Source organism: Eimeria necatrix, genomic scaffold (assembly GCF_000499385.1).
Source record: "Eimeria necatrix Houghton genomic scaffold, Enh_scaff274, whole genome shotgun sequence".
In the NCBI taxonomy this organism is placed as follows: domain Eukaryota; phylum Apicomplexa; class Conoidasida; order Eucoccidiorida; family Eimeriidae; genus Eimeria; species Eimeria necatrix.
Genome location: NW_013653301.1, coordinates 1 through 20000, shown reverse-complemented (window position 1 = coordinate 20000; position 20000 = coordinate 1). Strand labels below are relative to the sequence as shown.

General features: G+C 53.0%; 4 protein-coding genes across 4 annotated transcripts in view; 1 reads left to right on the top strand and 3 right to left on the bottom strand.

The window, feature by feature from the left end:
* Positions 1-7047, bottom strand: part of ENH_00037400 (hypothetical protein) — a gene marked incomplete at both ends in the record, with an annotated part of 9654 nt that extends 2607 nt beyond the window's left edge. The window contains 10 exons of the mRNA XM_013580529.1: positions 291-452; positions 1051-1115; positions 1341-1408; positions 1646-2995; positions 3094-3254; positions 3392-4319; positions 4444-4745; positions 5199-5260; positions 5992-6420; positions 6942-7047. Of these exons, the coding sequence (XP_013435983.1) occupies positions 291-452; positions 1051-1115; positions 1341-1408; positions 1646-2995; positions 3094-3254; positions 3392-4319; positions 4444-4745; positions 5199-5260; positions 5992-6420; positions 6942-7047 (3633 nt within the window). The remainder of the gene's footprint in view (positions 1-290; positions 453-1050; positions 1116-1340; positions 1409-1645; positions 2996-3093; positions 3255-3391; positions 4320-4443; positions 4746-5198; positions 5261-5991; positions 6421-6941) is intronic.
* A 1427-nt stretch (positions 7048-8474) lies between these two features.
* On the bottom strand, positions 8475-12184 carry ENH_00037390 (enhancer of rudimentary, putative; the record flags this gene model as incomplete). Its single annotated transcript, XM_013580528.1, has 5 exons — positions 8475-8568; positions 9265-9397; positions 9896-10153; positions 11009-11165; positions 12065-12184. The coding sequence occupies 5 exons, from the start codon at positions 12182-12184 to the stop codon at positions 8475-8477; spliced, it is 762 nt and encodes a 253-aa protein (XP_013435982.1).
* Positions 12185-13370: 1186 nt separating this feature from the next.
* On the top strand, positions 13371-15007 carry ENH_00037380 (hypothetical protein; the record flags this gene model as incomplete). The annotated part of the gene is made up of 3 exons (XM_013580527.1): positions 13371-13452; positions 14455-14533; positions 14833-15007. The coding sequence occupies 3 exons, from the start codon at positions 13371-13373 to the stop codon at positions 15005-15007; spliced, it is 336 nt and encodes a 111-aa protein (XP_013435981.1).
* A 2876-nt stretch (positions 15008-17883) lies between these two features.
* On the bottom strand, positions 17884-19816 carry ENH_00037370 (SF-assemblin, putative; the record flags this gene model as incomplete). The annotated part of the gene is made up of 4 exons (XM_013580526.1): positions 17884-17976; positions 18409-18552; positions 19123-19230; positions 19613-19816. 4 exons carry the CDS (start codon positions 19814-19816, stop codon positions 17884-17886), a joined length of 549 nt encoding a protein of 182 aa, XP_013435980.1.
* Between the last annotated feature and the right edge of the window lie 184 nt (positions 19817-20000).

Sequence of the window (20000 nt, the reverse complement as noted above, 5' to 3'; positions counted from 1 at the left end):
AGCAGCAGCTAGCGCGCAGCAGCAGCAGCTAGCGCGCAGCAGCAGCAGCTTAGCTGCTGCAGCAGCAAAAAGGAAAAGGAACAAAAAAGGAGACACAAAAGGAGAGATGCAGCAGCAGCAGCAGCAGCAGCAGCCCCTGCGGCAGCAGCAGCAGCGCCTTTGCTGCTGCTGCTGCCAAAGCAAGCGCAGCAGCAGCAGCAAAGGCGCAGCAGCAACTGTTCCTTTTCCTTTTTGCTGCTGCAGCAGCAAAAAGGAAAAGGAACAGCAGAGACTTGTGGAGTCCAACCCACAATCTGGAGAACTCGAGAAACTCTTTGCATGCGGGCTTTGAGACTTTTGGGGCTTTCTTTGCCCCGCAGCTGCCACTCGCTGCACAAAAGGCCCAGCCCCAAATCCGCAGCCAAACGCTCCGCAGCCAACACCGGCAAAGTGGCCTCGGGGCGACGCGGCGGCTGCATGCAGCAACAAACAGCCCCAACGCATGCATGCATGCATGCATGCATGCATGCATGCACGCATGCATGCAGGCATGCATGCATGCATGCATGCAGGCAGGCAGGCAGGTGCACTGCATGCATGCAGGCATGCAGGCAGGCAGGCCTGCATGCGTGCATGCATGCATGCAGGCACACTGCATGCATGGAGGCAGGCAGGCTGGAAGAGCGCATGCATGCAAAGCACTGCCGTGCAGACGGCAATGAAGTGCATGCATGCATGCAAAAGTGTGTGCATGCATGCATGCATGCACGCATGCATGCATGCATGCATGCACGCATGCGTGCATGCATGCGAAAGAAAGAAGACATATTACCAAAGGCCCCCAAGTGGATGCAGAGAAAGAGACAAAAAGAGGGAAAAAAGAAAAAAGAAGAAAAATGAGAAAAGATAAGGATAGGGGAGGAAATAAAAGGACAAAAAAAACACAAAGAAATGCAAAGAAAAGAAACAGAAAAGAGAGACAAAAGAGAAGAAATAAATTAAATAAAACAAAAAGGATACAAGAAAACAAAATAAATGGAGACAATCTAAAAAACTAAAAATAAAATTCACCTCGTCGTAACAGAAGAAATTCTTTATGCCCAAAAAGCTGTCATCAGCCCCGCCAGCCTCTTTGTCTGCATGCAGCCTAAACCCTAAACCCTAAACCCTAAACCCTAAACCCTAAACCCTAAACCCTAAACCCTGAGTCCCTTGGACCCAGTCCTCAGAGCCATCCCCTACACCCTAATTTTTACTCGGAAGCCCCAACCCCGGCCGGCCCCAAAGCGCACCCCTTAACCCCAAACCCTAAACCCTAAACCCTAAACCCTAAACCCTAAACCCTAAACCCTAGAACTCACCGATAATGCCCTCAAAGTGGGCGGCCACAACGGATCCCGGTATTCTCCACAAGTAGTTCTTTTGGCCTCTGCAGCAGCAAAAAGAAAAGACCATTACAAAACAAAGGGCTTACAAAAGCAGCAGCCCCAGAAGCTGCAGCAAGAGCAGCAGCAGCAGCTGCTGCTGCTGCTGCTGCAGCAGCTCCCTGCGCATGCGTTCTTCCCCCCTGCTGCCCCCCCCTCAGGTGTATGTACAGCTCACAACTCATCAGCAGCTTGTGCTGCTGCTTCTATTAACCTCGCCTGTCTAGTTCTCATTCGGGTACTTCTCAAGTTGCTGCTGGGGGGCAGAGGGGCCCCCCTGCGGGGGGCCCCCCGGGGGCCCCCCCGGGGGCCCCCCTGGGGGCCCCCGCGGGGGCCAGAGGCCCCGGGGAGGCCTGTGGATTGGGGACTTGGAGACAACTGCCAGAGACAAAAGAGAAAGGGTTTTGCCAAGTCCAGGATCATCACAAAAGATGCCTCCAGTACCCTCTGCCTCCGCTTCTGCTGCTGCCTGCTGCAGCAGGGGGCCCCCGGGGGCCCCCCCCGACTCTTGAGAGCCCCCGCAGTACCCTAAAAGACCCACTTTCAAGTCTGCAGATAAGTACAGCGAAAAGCTGCCCCCGCAAGACTTCCCTGACAGCAAACGCGGCCAAATGCCGGAGGCAGCAGCAGCAGGCGCAGCAGCAGCAGCAGCAGCAGCAGCAGCAGCTGGTGCTGCTGCTGCTGCTGCTGCTGTCGCTGCAGCAGCAGCAGATCCAGGAATGACACCAGACCCGCTTGCTTCGGAGCCTGCTGCGGCCAGTTCTTGCACTGTTGGTGTGCTGCAGCTCGTGCCACTATTGCTGCTGCACCTGCTGCTCCTGCTGCTGCTGCTGCTGCTGCTGCTGCTGCTGTTGGACAGCAGCAACTTGGGGTGGCCGTCGGCAAAGACACGGAGACAAGTCCCCTGCCCCTGCAGCAGCCGCACTCCCGAGCTGCTTCCTGGTGAGTCAAATCCTGCTGCAGCATCCTCGTCGTATTCCGACTCTGCTGCTGCAGCTGCTGCTGCTGCTGCTGCTTCTGCTGCTGCTGCTGCTGGTTCTGCTGCTGCTGCTGCTGCCATGCCTGCTTCAGGAGGCGATGCAGATGCTGCCTCCGCCAGTCGTGGCATATCCGTTGCTGCTGCTGCTGCTGCCTCTGCTGCTGGCGTCGGCGCTGTAGCTGCTGCGGGCGACGTTGCTGCTGCTGCAGCTGCCGCTGCCTCTTCCGCCCCTGCAGCCGCTGCTGCAGCCTCAGCAGCAGCAGCAGCAGCAGCAGCAGCAGCACTTGGCGCGCGTGCGTCTTCCAGCCAGTTGCTGCTCGGGAGAGGCAGCTCGATCCAGGTGGAGAGACACTTCAGAAGATCTGCTGCTGCTCTGCAGTCATTTTGCTGCTGCTGCGGCCACACAACTTCAGCAGCAGCATCACTTTGTGTCTCCAAACTTCTTTCTTGTGTCTCCATTTGCTTCCCCGTGTCAGCAGCAGCAGCAGCAGCAGCAGCAGCAGCAGCAGCAGCAGCGGGGGCCCCCCGCGGGGGGGGGCCCCCCGGGGGCCCCAGCCGCAGCAGGGCCTCGTCTGCTGCTCTTTTTGCTTCTGCAGTTTTCTGTGCTGCTGCGCTGCAGCACAGCAGCAGCCAAGACTGCTGCGTGTCTGCAGGCGGCAGCTGTGGGGCCCCACACCTTTCTCTGTGGCGCAGCCACAGCAGCGCATGCACTTGGTGGCGGAAGAGCCCGCCCCCGCTGCTGCTGCTGCTGCTGCTGCTGCTGCTGCTGCTGCTGCTGGTGGGGCCTGCAGCAAGTGGGGCTGGCGGCCGCAAACTCCCCACGATCCCCTGGGATCCGATCCCGAGGGAGTGGATCCAACTGGACCCCACAGCTGCCAGTCCAGGAACAGCAGCTTGTGCTGCAGCCCAGTGCGTTTTGCTGCTGCAGCCAAACGAAGACACAGAGCGGGGGTCCAGCAGACACAAAACCCCCTGCAGCTGCAGCGAAGACAAGCCGCACAGGCGGCACCTGCACTGCCCTGCTGCTGCTGCTGCTGCTGCTGCCGCTGCTGCTGCTGCTGCTGCTGCTGCTGCTGCTGCTGCTGCTGCGGTAGGCGCGCAGCAGCAGCTGCTCGAAAGCTGCTGTGCCGCTGCCGTCCAGCGCGGGGTCGGCCTTGACCCTCCAGCCCTTTGCTGCAGCAAAGTCGAAGTGTCTAGACACCGTAGCAGCAGCAGGGGCCTCCGCGCAGTGCAGCAAACAGCCCCAGCAGCCGCAGATGCTGGGGCCCTGCAGCAGCGCAGCTTCCACTGCATGCAGCCACAGCCGGCCCCGCTGCCGCTCCTGCCGGTGCTGCTGCTGCTGCTGCTCCAGCAGCACCGACGGCTGCTGCTGCTGCTGCTGCTGCTGCTGCTGCGGGGCCTCGGGGGCCCCCAGGGTCCCCTCCCACAGCTGCTGCAACAAACCCGCCGGCAAAGCCGTCTCCAGCAGCGCAGCAGCAAAACCCAAAAAGTGTCTCCACTCTTCCCTGTCTGTTGCCCTCATTACAGTACCCACCAGGGGCCCCCACGACCCCCCAGGGGGGGCCCCCACGGCCACCGGCCTGCACGGCTCCCCAGCCCCAGGGGGGGCCCCCGGGGCCCCGGGGGCCCCCGGGGGCCCCAGCGCCCCGGGGGCCCCGGGGGCCCCGCCGGGGGCTCCGGGGGCCCCGGGGGCCCCCAGGGGCCCCCAGGGCCCCAGGGGCCCCCAGGGCCCCGGCGGGGGCCCCTCGGGCTGAGACAAGCGAGCTATGGTGGCTCGCGCCACAGCAGTGAGGGGGGGCCCCTCTGCTGCCAGCAGCTGCAGCACGTGCTGCAGCGGGAAGGAGAGCGGCAGCAAATGCTGCAGCACGAAGGCCTCAGCAGAAGTCAGAGAGAAGGAGACGGGAGACTCTCGCGAGGCGGAGCAGCGGAGGCAGTCGCTGCAGCAGCACAGCAGCAGCAGCAGCAGCAGCAGCAGCAAATAAGCCAGCAGCAGCAGCAGCAAATAAGCCAGCAGCAGCAAAACGGGTCCCTTTCTTTGTCCAGCAGCAAAGTGTTTCTCACCTCAAATTAATCCACACACAAAGCAAGACGCAGCCGCCAGCAGGCGCTGCTCGGGGGCCCCCGGGGGGCCCCCAGGGGGCCCCCCGAGGGCCAAGGGGCCCCTCAGGGGCCCCCCCAGGCAGAGGGGGGCCCCCTTGGGGGGCCCCCTCGCTGCAGGGGGGCCCCTTCGGGGGGCCCCCCGGGGGCCCCACAGGTACCCTGCAGGCGTCCAGGCGGCGGCCCGAGCTGCATGCGCTGCGGAGCTGGGCCGCGAGACTTAAAGCTTGTTTTCTTTTTTGTTTTTCTGTCAAATGTATTTCTTCCTGAGACAAAAAGAAGGAAAAGAAGAACTCCAAAATGAGCAGCAGCAAAGCAACAAAGCTTGCATGCAAACAGCCCAAAGAGCCGCAGGCACACGCGCCCGCGCAGCTGCCAGCTAGCTGCCTAGCTAGCTGCCCAGCTAGCTACCCAGCTAACTGCCTAGCTAGCGGCGTAGCTAGTTGCGTAGCTAGCTACCCAGCTAGCTGCCTAGCTAGCGGCGTAGCTAGCTGCGTAGCTAGCTGCGTAGCTAGCTGTCCAGCTAGCTGTCCAGCTAGCTGCCTAGCTAGCTGCCTAGCTAGCTGCCTAACTAGCTGCCCAGCTAGCTGCGTAGCTAGCTGCCCAGCTAGCTGTCCAGCTAGCTGCCTAGCTAGCTGCCTAGCTAGCTGCCTAGCTAGCTACCTAGCTAGCTGCCTAGCTATCCACGCAGCTGCCTGCAGGCCTTCAGGCGGGCCCACCTGCGCAGCATCTTTTGCAGCAAGTTTGCTGCTTTGCTGCTGCACGGAAATCCATTCTTCATCTGCAGCAAAATAGCACACAAGCAGCAGCAAGCCACAGCAAATGAGAATCCCAGGCCCTAGCTCTAGCTAGCTGGCTCTAGCTAGCTGGCTCTAGCTAGCTGGCTCTAGCTAGCTGGCTCTAGCTAGCTGGCTCTTGTTAGGTGGCTCTGGCTAGCTGGCTCTGGCTAGCTGGCTTTGGCTAGCTAGCTCTTGGTAGGTAGCTCTAGCGAGCTAGCTCCAGCTAGCTCGCTGTAGCTAGCTGGCTCTAGCTAGCTGGCTCTAGCTGGCTGGCTCTGGCTAGCTGGCTCTGGCTAGCTGGCTCTAGCTAGCTGGCTCTAGCTAGCTGGCTCTAGCTAGCTGGATAGTCGCGTGGCTAGCAAAGTCCGTACGCACTAGGGGAGATAGCTAGCCAGCTAGCTAACAGCCAGCTAGCTGTGACAGCTAGCCAGGTGGCTATCGCAGCTAGCTAGCCACTGCAGCTAGCTAATTATCGCAGCTAGCTAGCCACCGCAGCAGACTAGCCACTGAGCTAGCTAACTATCGCAGCCAGCTAGCTACCACAGCTAGGCAGCTACCACAGCTAGCTAGCTGTGGCAGCTAGCCAGCCAGAACAGCTAGCTAGCCACCGCAGCTAGCTAGCCACCGCAGCCAGCTAGCCACCGCAGCTAGCCAGCTACCGCAGCTAGCTAGCCAGCGCAGCTAGCTAGCCACCGCAGCTAGCTAGCTACTTAGGGCAAGCGAAGCCACTGACCCCCCAAGGAGTCAAACTCCGCAGCTGTGGGGCCCGTCAGCAGCAAAAGGCCCAGAGGGGCCCACGCGTGCTGCGGCAGCTGCCAGAGGTAGCCTTGGCCTGCTGCGCCCGTGCCTGCTGCTGCTGCTGCTGCTGCTGCTGCTGCAGCACGGGCCCCCCTCGAGGGCTTGTAGAGCTCGTAGTATGCTGCTGCTGCCGAGGCCATTTTGAACTTCCGGTGAGGCACAAGAGGGGCTTTTTGCTGCTGAGCAGCGGCAGCAGCAGCAGCAGCAGGCGCTGCATGCAGCAGGGCCTCTGGGGCCGCCTTCGCCGGGCCAGCAGCAGCAGCAGCAGTCTGCGGCCTCGCAACGGGGGCCCCTGTCTGCTGCTGCTGCTGCTGCTGGGGGCCCCCACTGCAGCAAGTGGGGGGCCCCCGAAGCAGCAAAGAAGCTGAGACAGAGCTGCCGCGCAGCCGGCGGGGCCCGGGGCCCCTAAAGGTAAGAGACGCGAAGAGAAAAGGCCCGGCAGCAGCAGCAGCAGCAGCAGCAGCGCAGCAGCACCGAGGCCACAAACGCGTGAAACAGCAGCAGCAATTCGTTTAAAAAGCAAAAAAAACACTGAGAAGCAAAAAGGAGGAAAATTGAATTCTTCGAATCCGCGAAAAGGCGCCTGCGGGAAAAACCTGCAAAACGGAACCCCAGCGGCTGCGCGCGGCGCTGGGCACTCAACTTGTGCGGAATCTGGAGAAAAGAAATTAATTTTGCAAACTTGAAAGTCCAGAAAAGTCAAATTCAATGAAAAGAAAACAAAAATAAAGGAAAGACGCGCCAGTTCACGTCGATGGGTTGTGCTCGTGTCGGTCCCAGGCCGAGCGCGGAGTTCTGCCAGCTGCTTCGCCAGATGTGTCCTTTTTTCCCCTTTTAAGCGCAATAAAACAATAAATAACTCATTTTAAATTCAATTCCACTCACGGGGACCTGCAGAGAGTTGCAAAGACAAGAAAAAAGTGATGAACGGCGTTTTCGGCGCGCACCGCGGGCAGGCGCTGAGGTGTCGAGACACCCGAATCGCCAGCATTTTGCAACTTCCAGAAAGCTGGCGGAAACTCTTCATTTTTGCATTTTTGAAAAGCGCTTTTTCTCCAGAAACACACCAGCACTAAACTCGACTTAACACGGGGGATCTTGCGCGAAAGAAACAGCCAAAAAGACCGCAAAAGTGAAAAACGCGAAAATTCAACTTCGCACAAGCCCTGGCGCCTCGCACAAACGCCTCTGAGCCTCTTCGCGCATTTTCAAACTCCCTGAGACCTTCTGCAGCAAATAAAAGCTTTTTATTCTTCAATAAAAAGCCAACTAAGTCCATTTGCTGCAGCAAATGGACTTCGAGCCGCGCCCTCTTAGCCTTGGCTGTGCGAACCGCCGCGGCCCCGCGCCCGCAACTGCTGCTGCTGCAGCAGCAGCAGCAGCAGCAGCAGCAGCGCCGCCGTTTCAGCTGCTGCTGCGCTGCAGCTGAGACGCCAGCCCTGCGCAGCTGCGGGCCCAAGCTTTTAATCTGCAGCTTCTTGAAGGCTTCGCTGTGTGCATGCAGATCTTTGCATTTATTCTTTTGGATTTATTGCATTTAGAGTCTTTAAAAACCCTCACTGCTAATCCCAAGTGCAGCACGTACACCCCAGTGTGCGGGCGGGCTTTTTGAGGTGTACGTACACCCGAAAGCTGCACAGGCACTTGCTGCGGTGTACAGACACTTCACTCGCTTCCGCAACCCTAAACCCTAAACCCTAAACCCTAAGCTTTCTGTAGAACGCAGAAAAGAAGATGGTCTACAGAGGCAGTCAAACCCTAAACCCTAAACCCTAAACCCTAAACCCTAAAGCCTTTGTAACCCGTGGCTGGGCAGTTAGAGCTCCACCGCTTTAACTGGGGGCGATTCGCTGTCGAAGAGGGCAGTGGAAGTCGAAACCCCAAACCCTAAACCCTCGGCGCCCTAAACCCTAAACCCCAAACCCTCGGCTCCGTAAACCCTAAACCCTAAACCCTCGACTCCCTCTAAACCCTGGAGGCGGGGGGAAGCGAAGAACTAAGAAAGACACGAATATAGGGGAAGGAGCGACAAAAGAAAGGACGTTTCGAGAAACCCTTTTTCAGGGTTTGCGAAGAGCAGCGCCGCTGCAGCTGGTCAGAACTGGCCGCTGGGGTGTACGTACACCGCAGGAGCCCGCGCAGGTTTCGGGTGTACGTACACCGCAGCAACCCCCTCTCGCATTGTGGCTTTGGACTTTTAAAAGATTCCAATTAGCGAATTTGGAGTTTTAAAACGCCGAAAGATTCCAATTAGCGAATTTGGAGTTTCAAAACGGCTGCGAGCTTCGGGTGTCTGTACACCGCAGCCCGCGCGCCCGTTTTGGGGTGTACGTACACCCCAGAGCGCGCGTTTTCGGGTGTACGTACACCCCAAAACGCGCCCCACAAACCCAACTCCGCGTACACCTCAAAACCCTTTCAAGCCCTCGCTTGTCTCTTCAAATGTTTAAACACTTGGTCTTTTATCCACGCCTTGTTGTGCGGCGCGTACGCGTTCAGCTCGCTGTCGTGCCTGCGCCCAACCCCAAACCCTAAACCCTAAACCCTAAACCCTAAACCCTAAACCCTAAACCCTAAGCCCTAAGCTCCGAGCCCTCATCCCCAGACCCTGGGCCTTGCGGGGTGGAGCCTCGCCCTGGGATGCGCCGGGATAAGGTTGCAGACTTTGGCTTGAGGGTTTGGAATTCAAGAGTTAGGTTTTAGGGTTTAGGGTTTAGGGTTTTGAGGAGGGCCTGAAGACTGCACTTCTAGCGCTAAGGGTTTCAGGCTAGGCTTCGATTTAGGGTTTAGAGTCCTGGGAGACGTAGAGGCCCTTGAGCTGGTCTAGGGTTTAGGGTTTGGCATCTAGGGTTTAGGGTTTAGGGTTTAGCGTCTAGGGTTTAGGGTTTAGGGTCTAGGGTTTAGGGTTTAGCGTCTAGGTAAAGGACTCATCTTCAGAGTTAAGAGTCCATTTTCCAGATTGTAAAGTACATTCTTCGGTGTTTAGGGTTTACGATTAGGGTTTAGGGTTTCGGATTAGGGTTTAGGGTTTGCGACTAGGGTTTAGGGTTTGTTTGAAGTGAGGGCTCATAGGGTTTAGGGTATATTTTTGGTGTTTTGAGGTCAATTTTTGCTCAATTTTTATCATTTTTTGCACATTTTTTGGCGAATTAATTCTTCGAGGGTTTAGCGTTTAGGGTTTAGGGTTTAGGGTTTAGGGTTTGCGGACACGAGGGCGCAAAGATCGTTGAGGGAGTCGAGGTAGCTGAAGAGGTCGTTGACGTCGTAGGTGATTTGCCGCAGCCGCGGCTCGGCCCCCTTGAGGGCCTGTTCGTACAACTGACACACGCCGTCCATTGCTGCTGCAACAGAAGCAAATTCCATGTAAGTTTTTGTCTCCCTGCGGTCTCCAAACTGCACCAAGAGGATCGTGTGCTGCTGCTGCAGCAGCAGCAGCAGCAGCAGCAGCAGCAGCAGCACACAACGCACAGCAAGCAGCACCAAAAATCACCCAAATCCGCCACAGACAAGCCGAGATATGCCCAATTACACAAACCCTCAGCCACATGCTGCTGCTGCTGCTGCTGCTGCTGCTGTTGCTGCTGCTGCTGCTGCTGCTGCTGCTAGTGGGCGGGGCTGTCTTTGCTGCTTCTACAACAGCTCCCAGTGTGGGACTTTTGCTGCTAGACTTCATTCTGCTGCTAATATTTATTTATTTATTTATTTATTTATTTATTTATTTTGGTTTTTTCAATTATTCCAATTATTCAAAAAGAGCTGAAGAGAATTAAACCCGAGAACGCGAACGCAAGCAGCAGCAGCAGCAGCGCAGCAGCAACAGCAGCAAGAGAGTCACTCACCATTGCGTACAAGTTTGCAGCAGTCTGTCTTAACTGTTGGTGCTGCTTTTGCTGCTGCTGCTGCTGCTGCTGCTGCTGCTTCTGCTGCTGCTGCTTCTGCTGCAGCCGCTGGTGCTGGCAATGCGGCTGCTGTCGCCGTTGCTGCTGGTCCCTCTGCGTCTTCTGCTGCTGCACTGGCTGCTGCGCCTTCCCCCGCTGCTGCCGCTGCTGCTGCTATCGCTGCTGCTGCTGCTGCTGCTGCTGCTGCTGCTGCTGCGCCTGCCACGCCTCAGAAAAAGCCAAAGCTAAAATTCAAAGAAATGCATTTATGGAAATTCGCCGGAGGCAAACAAAATTAAAAAATCAAAAGATGTTTATAGGTGGCGTTGCTGGCTCTGGAGGAGGCGGGACTGACAGGGAGCCGAAGGAGCGCAGCTTGAGCCCTAAACCCTAAACCCTAAACCCTAAACCCTAAATCCGGCTTTTAACTTTAAATTGGCAGTCAAAACAAATACTAATGGGCCTTGTGGGGGCCCCTTCTGGGGCCCCCCGGGGCCGCCAGCTCTGCGCATGCGCGGCGGCTGGCAGCAGCGGCTGTTGCTGCCGTTCTGCCTCTTAATTTCAGCAAATAAAAAGAATTAAATAATTAAAAAACAAAAAATAAATAATTTGTTCTTTTTTGCTGCTGCTTTGGCTCGTTTAAAGCTCTAAAGGAGCTGCAGCGAGGGGTTTTGCTGCAGCAGCTGCCGAGACACCGCAGCACAGCGACACCGTGCTGCACAACTTCAGCAGCAACCGCCGCTTTTTCTTCGAATAAATTGTTTATTTTCAAATTATGTTCTTTCTTTTCTTTGCCCCCCTTCATTATCTCAAAAAGAATACCATTTGAGCCAAAAGAAAGCACAAAAAAGGGTTTCAGGGGGCCCCTGCAGCAGCACTGGGGGCCCCCCTGCTCCCCAGGGGCCCCCTGCGACCCCGGGGGCAGCAGGGGCCCCCTGCTCTTAAAGACCCATGGGCCCCTTGGGGCCCCGGAGCCCCCCGGGGGCCCCCGGGGGCCCCCGGGGGCCCCCAGCGGCCCCCGGGGGCCCCTGAAATGGCAGTTTGCCTTCTTTGATCCTTTCTTTTGGCTCAAACTTGAGTGAAATAGAATAGCAATAAAGCAGGGCAACTGAGGCTCAGTTTTCCCCCCTTTGCTGCAGCGCCGTAGCAGCAGAGATAGCCTGTTTCTGCTGCTTTCCGCCTGCTGCTGCTGCTGCTGCTGCTGCTGCTGCTGCTGCTGCTGCAGTTGTGCCTAAACGTGAACAGAGAAGTTAATGCAGCAGTCTGGGGCATGCACACCTTGCCATGCATTTGCTGCTTAGCTTAATTTAAATTCTATTTATTAAATATATTATTATTTTGCTGCTGCTGCTGCTGCTGCTGCTGCTGCCTTTTGTTCGGCCTTTTCGGGCCCCACAGCAGAAGCAAAACGAAAGAAAGAAGAGGCAAAAAAGAGAAGAAGAGCTGCTGCAGTTTGCTGCTTCTGCGAAGCAAAAAATGCTTCAAAAAAAGACCGCAATATTTCCATTTGTTTTTTCAAAGCCCGAAAGGCCCCAGCAAAGCGCATGCAAAGTGCATGCAAAGCGCATGCAAAATGCATGCAAAGCGCATGCAAAATGCATGCAGAGTGCATGCATTTTGAGCTGCGAAAAGCCCCAAAAGATATGAAAAGGAGTTTAATTATATATATATATTTACCATAGATATACTTATATATATTTTATATTATTATAGATAAACACACATATATATTTATTGTAGATATATATATATATGTATATATATTGATGTATATATATATATTTATAAATCTATGTATATTTATATATATATTTGTACGAAGGTAAAAATATTAAGTACTCTAATATGGATGTCTGTGCAGCAGCAGAGCGCTGCAGCAGCTTTAAGAGACTCAGCTTGCTGCAGCAGAGAAGCGCGGGGCTTTTGCTGCTGCTGCGGCTGCTGCTGCTGTACTGCAGCAGCCGCAACAGCAGCAGCAGCAGCAACAGGGCTGTTTCCGTGGCAAACAGCTTCACGGGGAGGCAGCAAAGCCTTGAGCTACATCCATCTGCTTCCAGGGTTTAGGATCTAGGGTTTAGGGTTTAGGGTTTAGGGTTTTATTCGAGTTCTGCGGCCATCCTGGGTCCCCACCCCTCTCTCGGCCTTCATGTGAGGCATCACTACTGCTGCTGCTGCTGCTGCTGCTGCTGCCGTTGCTGCTGCTGCTGCTGCTGCTGCTGCTGATTTGCCTCGCAGCAAAAGCTGTTTCATTTGCTTCGCTTTTATCTTTGCTGCATGCAGCAGCGCCAAGCCGCTGCGAACGCTTTATTTCTTGCGCATGCATTTGTGTCTCTTTATGCGCACTAACTCTTATAATCAGTGCATAGATATATGTACATATATATATATATATAAGTATATATGTATGTAGGTATATATGTATATATATGTATATATGTAATATATATGAGTACATATACATATATATATATGTACATATATATATGCATGTATAAGTATATATGTATATAGGTATATATGTATATATGTATAATATGTATATATATGAGTATATGTGTATATATATATATGCATATATATATGTATATATATATGTATATATTTATATATGCATGCCTATATGATATACAGCTGTGTACTCTGTGTCTCAGTTTAAGTCAAAGGCCTGGCCTGCATGCGCTGCATGCAAAGCCCCAAAACTTCGCTGCATGCAGGGCCCCGGGGGGCTGCGTGGATTGCAGGTACAAAGAGATTAAAATTTGGTCCTTTTTGCAGTCATTTGCGGCTCTTTTGGAAGCAGCAGCAAATAAGTTGTGAATAAATTGGCACAAATAAGTCGGGGCTGCATGCAGGGAAGTTAAAAAGGCATTTAATTGCCCAATGTGCGTTTTTGTATCAGGTGTACGTACACTGCAGTTAGTGTGCAGTGCTCGCGGGCATCACTTTCTGCAGATGTATAAATGAATTTATTTCTATTTTTATCAAGTTTTATGTTTAATTTTTATTTATGCATGGGAGCAAATGACTTATAAGAGTCAAACAAGTACAGAAAATGTCGGCTGCGTTCGCTGCTGCAGTCACCGGCAGCAGCAGAGAGATGAGAGGCTGCAGCCACGGCAGCCACGTAGGCAATAGATGGGCCGATGAATAAGCAAAGAAATAAAAGATAAGACAGAAAATAATTCGAATTTTAAATTAATTTAAAGTAATTAACCAAAAAGTTCTTGAAGAGGCCAATTGTTGAATTCCGCCGCCTCGCCGCTGCGGTGTCTAGACACCTCACTCACGGTCACTCGCGGGCGAGGCGTGCAGCCCCACCGCTGGCTCTGGAGCCCTTCACTTTTTCTTTTTTCTGTTTTAATATTATTTAAAATTCGAAATAAAGTGGAAATAAGAAGAATAGAAAGAATTATTTGGTCGCGAAGAGCGGAACCACATGGTGCTGGCCGGGGCAGCAGCGGCTGGCTGGGGGAGCGGGGGCCCCCCAGAGGGGCCCCCCGGGGGGCCCCCCGACCCCAGTGTGCGGCTGCCGCTGAGTTTTACTGATGCAGAAGAAATAAAACACAAAAATAAAATGAAAGAATTCAAACAGTACCTCGTGGACACTCGCGTGGCTCAAGTGTTGGTGGAGAGTATGTACAGACACCGCAGCAGCGTGTGCAGACAGTTCGAAACTGAAGTATTTAATTCTCCTTCATTTCTTTCTTTCTTCAGTTTCCCAATTAAAGCATTTAAACTGAGGCTTTTAGCAGCAAAGTTTCCCCACAAACTCCCCCCAGTTGCAGATCTTGAGAGAAAAAGTCTTTTAAAAATCTTGAAATTAAAAATCTTTAAGATTTCGAAACTGAAAATCTTTGCAATTAAAATTCACTCTTTCATTTCCACGGGGCCTGCAGCTTCAACCCTGACTCCGAAGCTCCTGGAAAAACTAAATAAACAAAAAGTACAATTTTTAAATAAATTAAATAAATAAAATAAATAAAAAAAACAATTAAATAATCCCACGAGCTCACAAGGCAGTGCATGCACCACAACACGCCCAAAAGGGTACAGATTAAATCCTTAGGGGCCCTTTAGGGGCCCAGACGCGCTTTAAGGGGCCCCAGGGGGCCCCCAGGGGGCCCCTGGGGGTCCCGCAGGAGACCCTTTTGGGGCCCCCAGGGGGCCCCCAGGGGGCCCCCAGGGGGCCCCCCGGGGTCTTCTGAAGGCTCCTCTGCGGCGCCGCAGGGCCCCTAAAGGGCCCCTGTAAGATCCTTAGAAAGGTGTGGGGTTTTAAATACTTTAATTGGCATTTAAATGGTATTTGGGGGGCCCCCAAGGCCCCAAGGGGGCCCCCGGGGGCCCCACAGTCACCCTGGGAAGAGACCCCACACTTCAGGTGTCTGTACACCACTTCAAGTGTACGCTGGTGTCTGCACACACTGCCCTCTTAGAAACACACAGCAGCAGCAGCAGCAACAAGAACAGCAGCAGCAGCAGCAGCAGCAGCAGCAGCAGCTGTGGGGTGGTGCTGCGCTCAGTTTTGCTGAGTCTTAAGGAAAGTGAGCAGCTGCCTGAGGACCCTCAGCAGGTGTTTATTGACTACTTTGGGGAGTACAGGTCAGACGCAGCAGCAGTTGCTGTTGCTGCTGCTGCTTTTGAATTTGCTGCTGCTGCTGCGGCTGCTGCTGCTGCTGCTGCTGCTGAATCTGCGGCGAAGCCGCAAACTCTACTGAAGCATGTAATTCTAGCGCTGCAGCTGCTGCTTCACCTGTGTTGCTGCAGCGACAAGCCAGCAGCTTCTCAAGCAGCAAAAACAGCATCTGCTGCTTCACCGCTTGCTGCTGTTTAACACGTGCTGCTGCTGCTGCTGCTGCTGCTGCTTCTGCTGCTGCTGCTGCTGCTTGCTGCATATACAGAGACCCCATATTGGATGTAATTGAAGAGCTGAACAGCAAAAAGGAGACACTTAAAGCTGAGAAGGCACAAATGGAGCAAGCCATCATAGAGCTGGGTCAGCAGCAGCAGCAGCAGCAGCAGCAGCAGCAGCAGCAGCAGCAGCAGCATAAAGAACAGCAGCAGCAGCATCAATAAACGCGAAAGCGCTGACAGAACCACCAAAAGCTGTAGCAATGGCGCTGATAGTAGCAGCCAAACAACAGCAGCAGCAGCCGCAGCAGCAGCAGCAGCAGCCACGGCAGCAGCAGCAGCCGCAGCCGCAGCAGCAGCAGCAGCAGCCACGGCAGCAGCAGCAGCAGCAGCAGCAACCTCTGCCGTTGTACGTGTTATTCAGAGACAGCTAAGGAGACACTTCAGGAGCAAAACAGCCAAAAGAAGTTGTGGAAAGCAATTTGCAAACAAGGGGTAAAGCGCTGCGGGCTGCGGTGTATGTACACCTGAAGGCCGCGCATGCATGCATGCATGCATGCATGCATGCATGCATGCATGCATGCATGCATGCATGCATGCATGCGCGACTTTGCGCAAGTCTTCCGAATGAAATGCGAATTGTCTTTGGGGCTTTTGCATGCAAAGACACAAAAGCGAAAAAGAAATTGGGTAGTTCCACTGCGGTGTATGTACACTGGGCTGCTGCACATTGCAAAGAAGAATTAAATATTTTAATAAGAGATGAAATAAATGCTTTATTTTTTGCTTATTTTTATTTATTTGTTTCATTAATTGTTATATATTAATAGTGGATATAAGGATGAGCAAATGTTTGGTTTATTATTTGTTTATTTATTTATTCTTATATGTATAATTGTTCCTGTATAGGCCATTTAACTATTCCAAGTACAAGTACAGATATAAATGAAAAGAAATATAAAAATAATTATAAATCAAATTTAAATATAAATAAAACAAATCATGCAAACGAAACTGTGGGACAGCGCTGCGGTGTACATACACCTGAAGGAGGGGAAGTGCATTCAGCTTTCGAGTGTATGTCCAGCTGCATGCAAGGCCATAGCCACATGTGGAAATATAATTTCATTATATTTATATTTCTGCTTATTCTTTAAATAAATATATAAAAAAAGCCCATTTGCATGCAAATTTAAAAACTTAGAAATTAAATAAATAATAATTTCGGAATAAATGCAAAAGTTGTTTGCCCTGTGGCAGTTTAGTGCCAATATGTCTTCATGTGCCTTTGCATGCATGAAAATAATTGAAAGAAGTAAAAAGAAATCAAAAACAAATTAAAAAGAAATTAAAAAGAAATTAAAAAAGATATAACAAAGAAATCAAAAAGGAATCAAAAAGAAACTAAAAAAAAAATTAAAAGAAAAGAAATAAACTGAGACGATGGGACGTGCTGGGGTGTATGTACACTAGAGGGAAAGACAGCTCGCAGGCCACTCGAAAAAAGCCTGAATTGAATTTCTCTTTGCGTCACTATTGATTATAATTTAATAATTATTTAATTATTTAATTATTTATTTTGATTATTTATTTGTTTATTTATTTATTTCGATTATTTATTTATTCATTTATTTATTTATTGTTCATTATTAGTTATTATTTGGTTTGCCCGTTGGCCTCAGTCTTCGTTTGCAGCCAGCAGCAAAATTCGAAGGGCGTCTGAACTATCGAATTGTTTGTCTAATTGTGATTTATTTAATTAAAATTAAATAATTGTAATTGCAATTATAATTAAATTATTATTCTAATTACAATTATAATTATAATTAAATTATAATTATAATTATATTTATTTGTTTTTAATTCCTGTAGACTTCCATTAGCAGCCTCGCACTTTACCAAAAACTCGCCGACAGAAAACGCCCCAGAGGGCCCTTCAAGAGTTTGACTCTGACCCACGACTTGTTTTTGCGTCTGCTGGCTTCTCTGCCCCAAGTAACAAACCCTAAACCCTAAACCCTAAACCCTAAACCCTGGTTCTAGCCCTGCAGCAGCAGCGCACTGAGGGGATTAGAAAGAAAAGGGGAAAAGTGCGATTTGTGCGGTGTCTGAGCTGTACATACACTTCAAAGGGGTCTCGCAGCTAGGGTTTAGGGTTTAGGGTTTAGAGTTTAGGGTTTAGGAGGCCCACAGAAGCAGCTCGTGGCTAGTGATGGCTTAAACCTGCTGCTGCTGCTGCGTGTGCTTTGACTGCTGCTGCTGATCTTCTTCTCACTGCTGCTGCTTTTGCTGCGGCTCGCGCTGCTACTGTTGCTGCTACTCTTGCTGCTGCTGTCGGTGCTGCTACTGCTGCTGCTGCTGCTTCTGCTCTTTTTGCTGCTGCTGCTGCTGCTGCTGCAGGGAATGTCAAGTCAGATTCTCCAGCTGCTGTGCCCCACTGGGGATCCTTCAGAGTGTCTTCCTTCAGCGAATTTAAAAGATGATGGAGAAAACCAAATACTAAATGCTGTAAGCTGCTGCTCTCTACAGCAGCAGCAGCAGCAGCAGCAGCAGCAGCAGCAGGAGGCGCTGCAGCAAAAGAGCCTGCAAATGGACTTCTTTGTGCTGTGTTTGTTTCTTTGTTAAGGTAACTTCTGCAATAAATCAATTTCAAGTCAAAGAGGCTTGAGACACTTGGCGGCCGCAGCAGCTGAGGTGTACGTACACCTCTGAGGTGTACGTACACCTCAGCGCATGCAGCGAGCCCCGCAAACGGCTTTCTGCGTTTCATTTCTTTTCCTCTTTGTCAATGAATTAAATTCAAAAACGATTAACAACAGCAAAGGCTGAACTCAAGCATTTGAGACGCCCTTCGCTGCTGCCCTTGCTGCTGCTGCTGCTGCTGCGCTGCTGCTGGTGCTGCTGCTGCTGCTGAGCAAGGCAGCTTGTCTGCTGCAGTCGCTGTGAGAGGGCACAGCAGCAGAGGGCCCCACACTCCTCAGCGCATGCAACGGCGCAGCAGCAGCAGCAAACAGCCCCCGGGCAGCCTCATACGACAAACTGTAGCTGCTGCTGCTGCTGCTGCTACTGCTACTGCTGCTGCTGCTGCTGCTGCTGCTGCTCTATGCCGTGGAAACCAGCCGCAGTGCGTCCTGCAGCGCCGTTGTGTAGTGGTTTACTGCTTGCACAATATCGTCGTCTGCGCCTTCACGAGCCTGAGACGCAGCAGCAGCAGCAGCAGCAGCAGCAGTAGCAGCAGCAGCAGCAGTAGCAGCACATAGGTGCCAGTGCTCTCGCACAAGAAGCAGCAGCAGCTACAGCAAGAGCGGTAAAAGCAAGAGTAACAGAATAGGCACCAGAAAGAAAAGCAGCAGCAGAAGCAGCAGCAGCAGCAGCGCTAGTCTCAGTATTAAAGCGGCTTGCAGCAGCAGCAGCAAGAGATCACCGGCAGCAGCAACAACAGCACTAGCTGCAGCGCCAGCAGCAATGGCAGTGCTGCAGCTGCACTAGCAGCAGCACCACTAACAGCAGCCGCAGCCGCCGCAGTCCTGGCTGCACCAGTAGCACCCGCTTTGCAGCAGCAGCAGCAGCAACAGCAGCAGCAGCAGCAGCAGCAGCAGCAGCAGCAGCAGCAGCAGCAGGTTTACCTGGGACTCCAAGATGAGTCCATTCTTGAGGGCCGCCACCTCCTCCAAAATAAAAGTTTGGAACTTTTCTTCTCCTCTTTCTCGAATCCTTTTTGCTTCCTCGAGTTCTTCTCTCAGCTGCTCTATTTTCTGCTCGCGGGCGTTCTGCGCAGCAGCAGCAGCAGCAGCAGCAGCAGCAGCAGCAGTGCAGCAGCAGCAGCAGTGCAGCAGCAGCAAACAGCTGTCTACACAGGGGACATTTCTGCGTTGCGGCGCACTTGGCAAACGCGCCTGAGCTGCGCAGTAGCTAGCTAGCTAGCTAGCTAAGCTAGCTAAGCTAGCTAGCTAGCTGGCTAGCTAGCTGCGAAGCAACCAGCTAGCCAGAAAACTGCATAGGAGCTATAGCTGCTGCTGCTGCTGCTGCCGCAGCTGCTGGCCAAAGCCAGCAGATATCATCTACCCATCTGCCGTTGGCTAGCTGATTCGCTAGCTCGCTAACTACCTATTTAGCTAGCTGGCTAGCTAACTACCCATTTCGCTAGCTAGCTAGCTAGCTAGCTAGCTAAACTCTGTGGCTAGCTAGCTAGCCACACTAGCTGCTACCTAGCTAGCTAGCTCCCTAGCCAAATTCACTAGCTGGCTAGCTAGCTAGCTAGATTCAGTAGCTAGCTAGCTAGCTAGCTAGATTCGCTGGCTAGCTAGCTAGCTAGCTAGCTAGCTGCTTCAAAGCCTTACTTTCTCCGCCTCGAATTTGCCTTCAGTTCTGTACTCCAAGTCGCCGAGCCTTTTGGCTAGCTGCAGCTCGCGTTCCTGTCTGCTGCTCTTGTCCGTCTCAAACGCGTGCTGCAGCAGCAGCAGCAGCAGCAGCAGCAGCAGCAAAGCGTACGCAGCCAAAAGCACAGAGACAGGGGAGGCAGATGCACGCGCAAGCAGCAGCTGCTGCAGGGACAGCAGCAACTGCTAGCAGCAGCAACTCAGCAGCAACAGGAAGCAGCAGCAGCAGCAACTCCAGCCACAGCCACAAGAGCAGCAGCAGCAGCAGCACCACCGCCACCCCAGCAGCAGCAGCACCACCACCACCACCCCAGCAGCAGCAGCAGCACCACCACCACCCCAGCAGCAGCAGCAGCACCACCGCCACCCCAGCAGCAGCAGCACCACCACCAACAGCAGCAGCAGCAGCAGCAACAGCAGCAGCAGCAGCAGCAGCAGCAGGAGGAGGCACCTGGAGCGCAGCAAGGTCTGCGTTGATCTGGGAGTGTTTGTCTTCGGAGTCTCTGTTTTGTTTGTCTCTTTCAATTAAAAATTCTTTTTCAACTAAAGATATTCTTTCATTTAAAGCATCCACTCCGCACTGCAGCTGCTCGAACTTGTCCACAAACACCTGCGACAGCTTCTCCTGCACCTGCAGCAGCTGGCTCTCGAACATCTGCAGCAGCAGCAGCAGCAGCAGCAGCAGCAGCAGCAGCAGCGCTCAGACCGGCTCGCGCTGGCTCCTGCCAAGTGTCTTTCCAAACCCACCAAGCACCACCACAGCAGCACACCACAGCAGCGCAGCAGCAGCAGCAGCAGCAGCAGCAGCAGCAGCAGCAGCAGCAGCAGCAGCAGCAGCA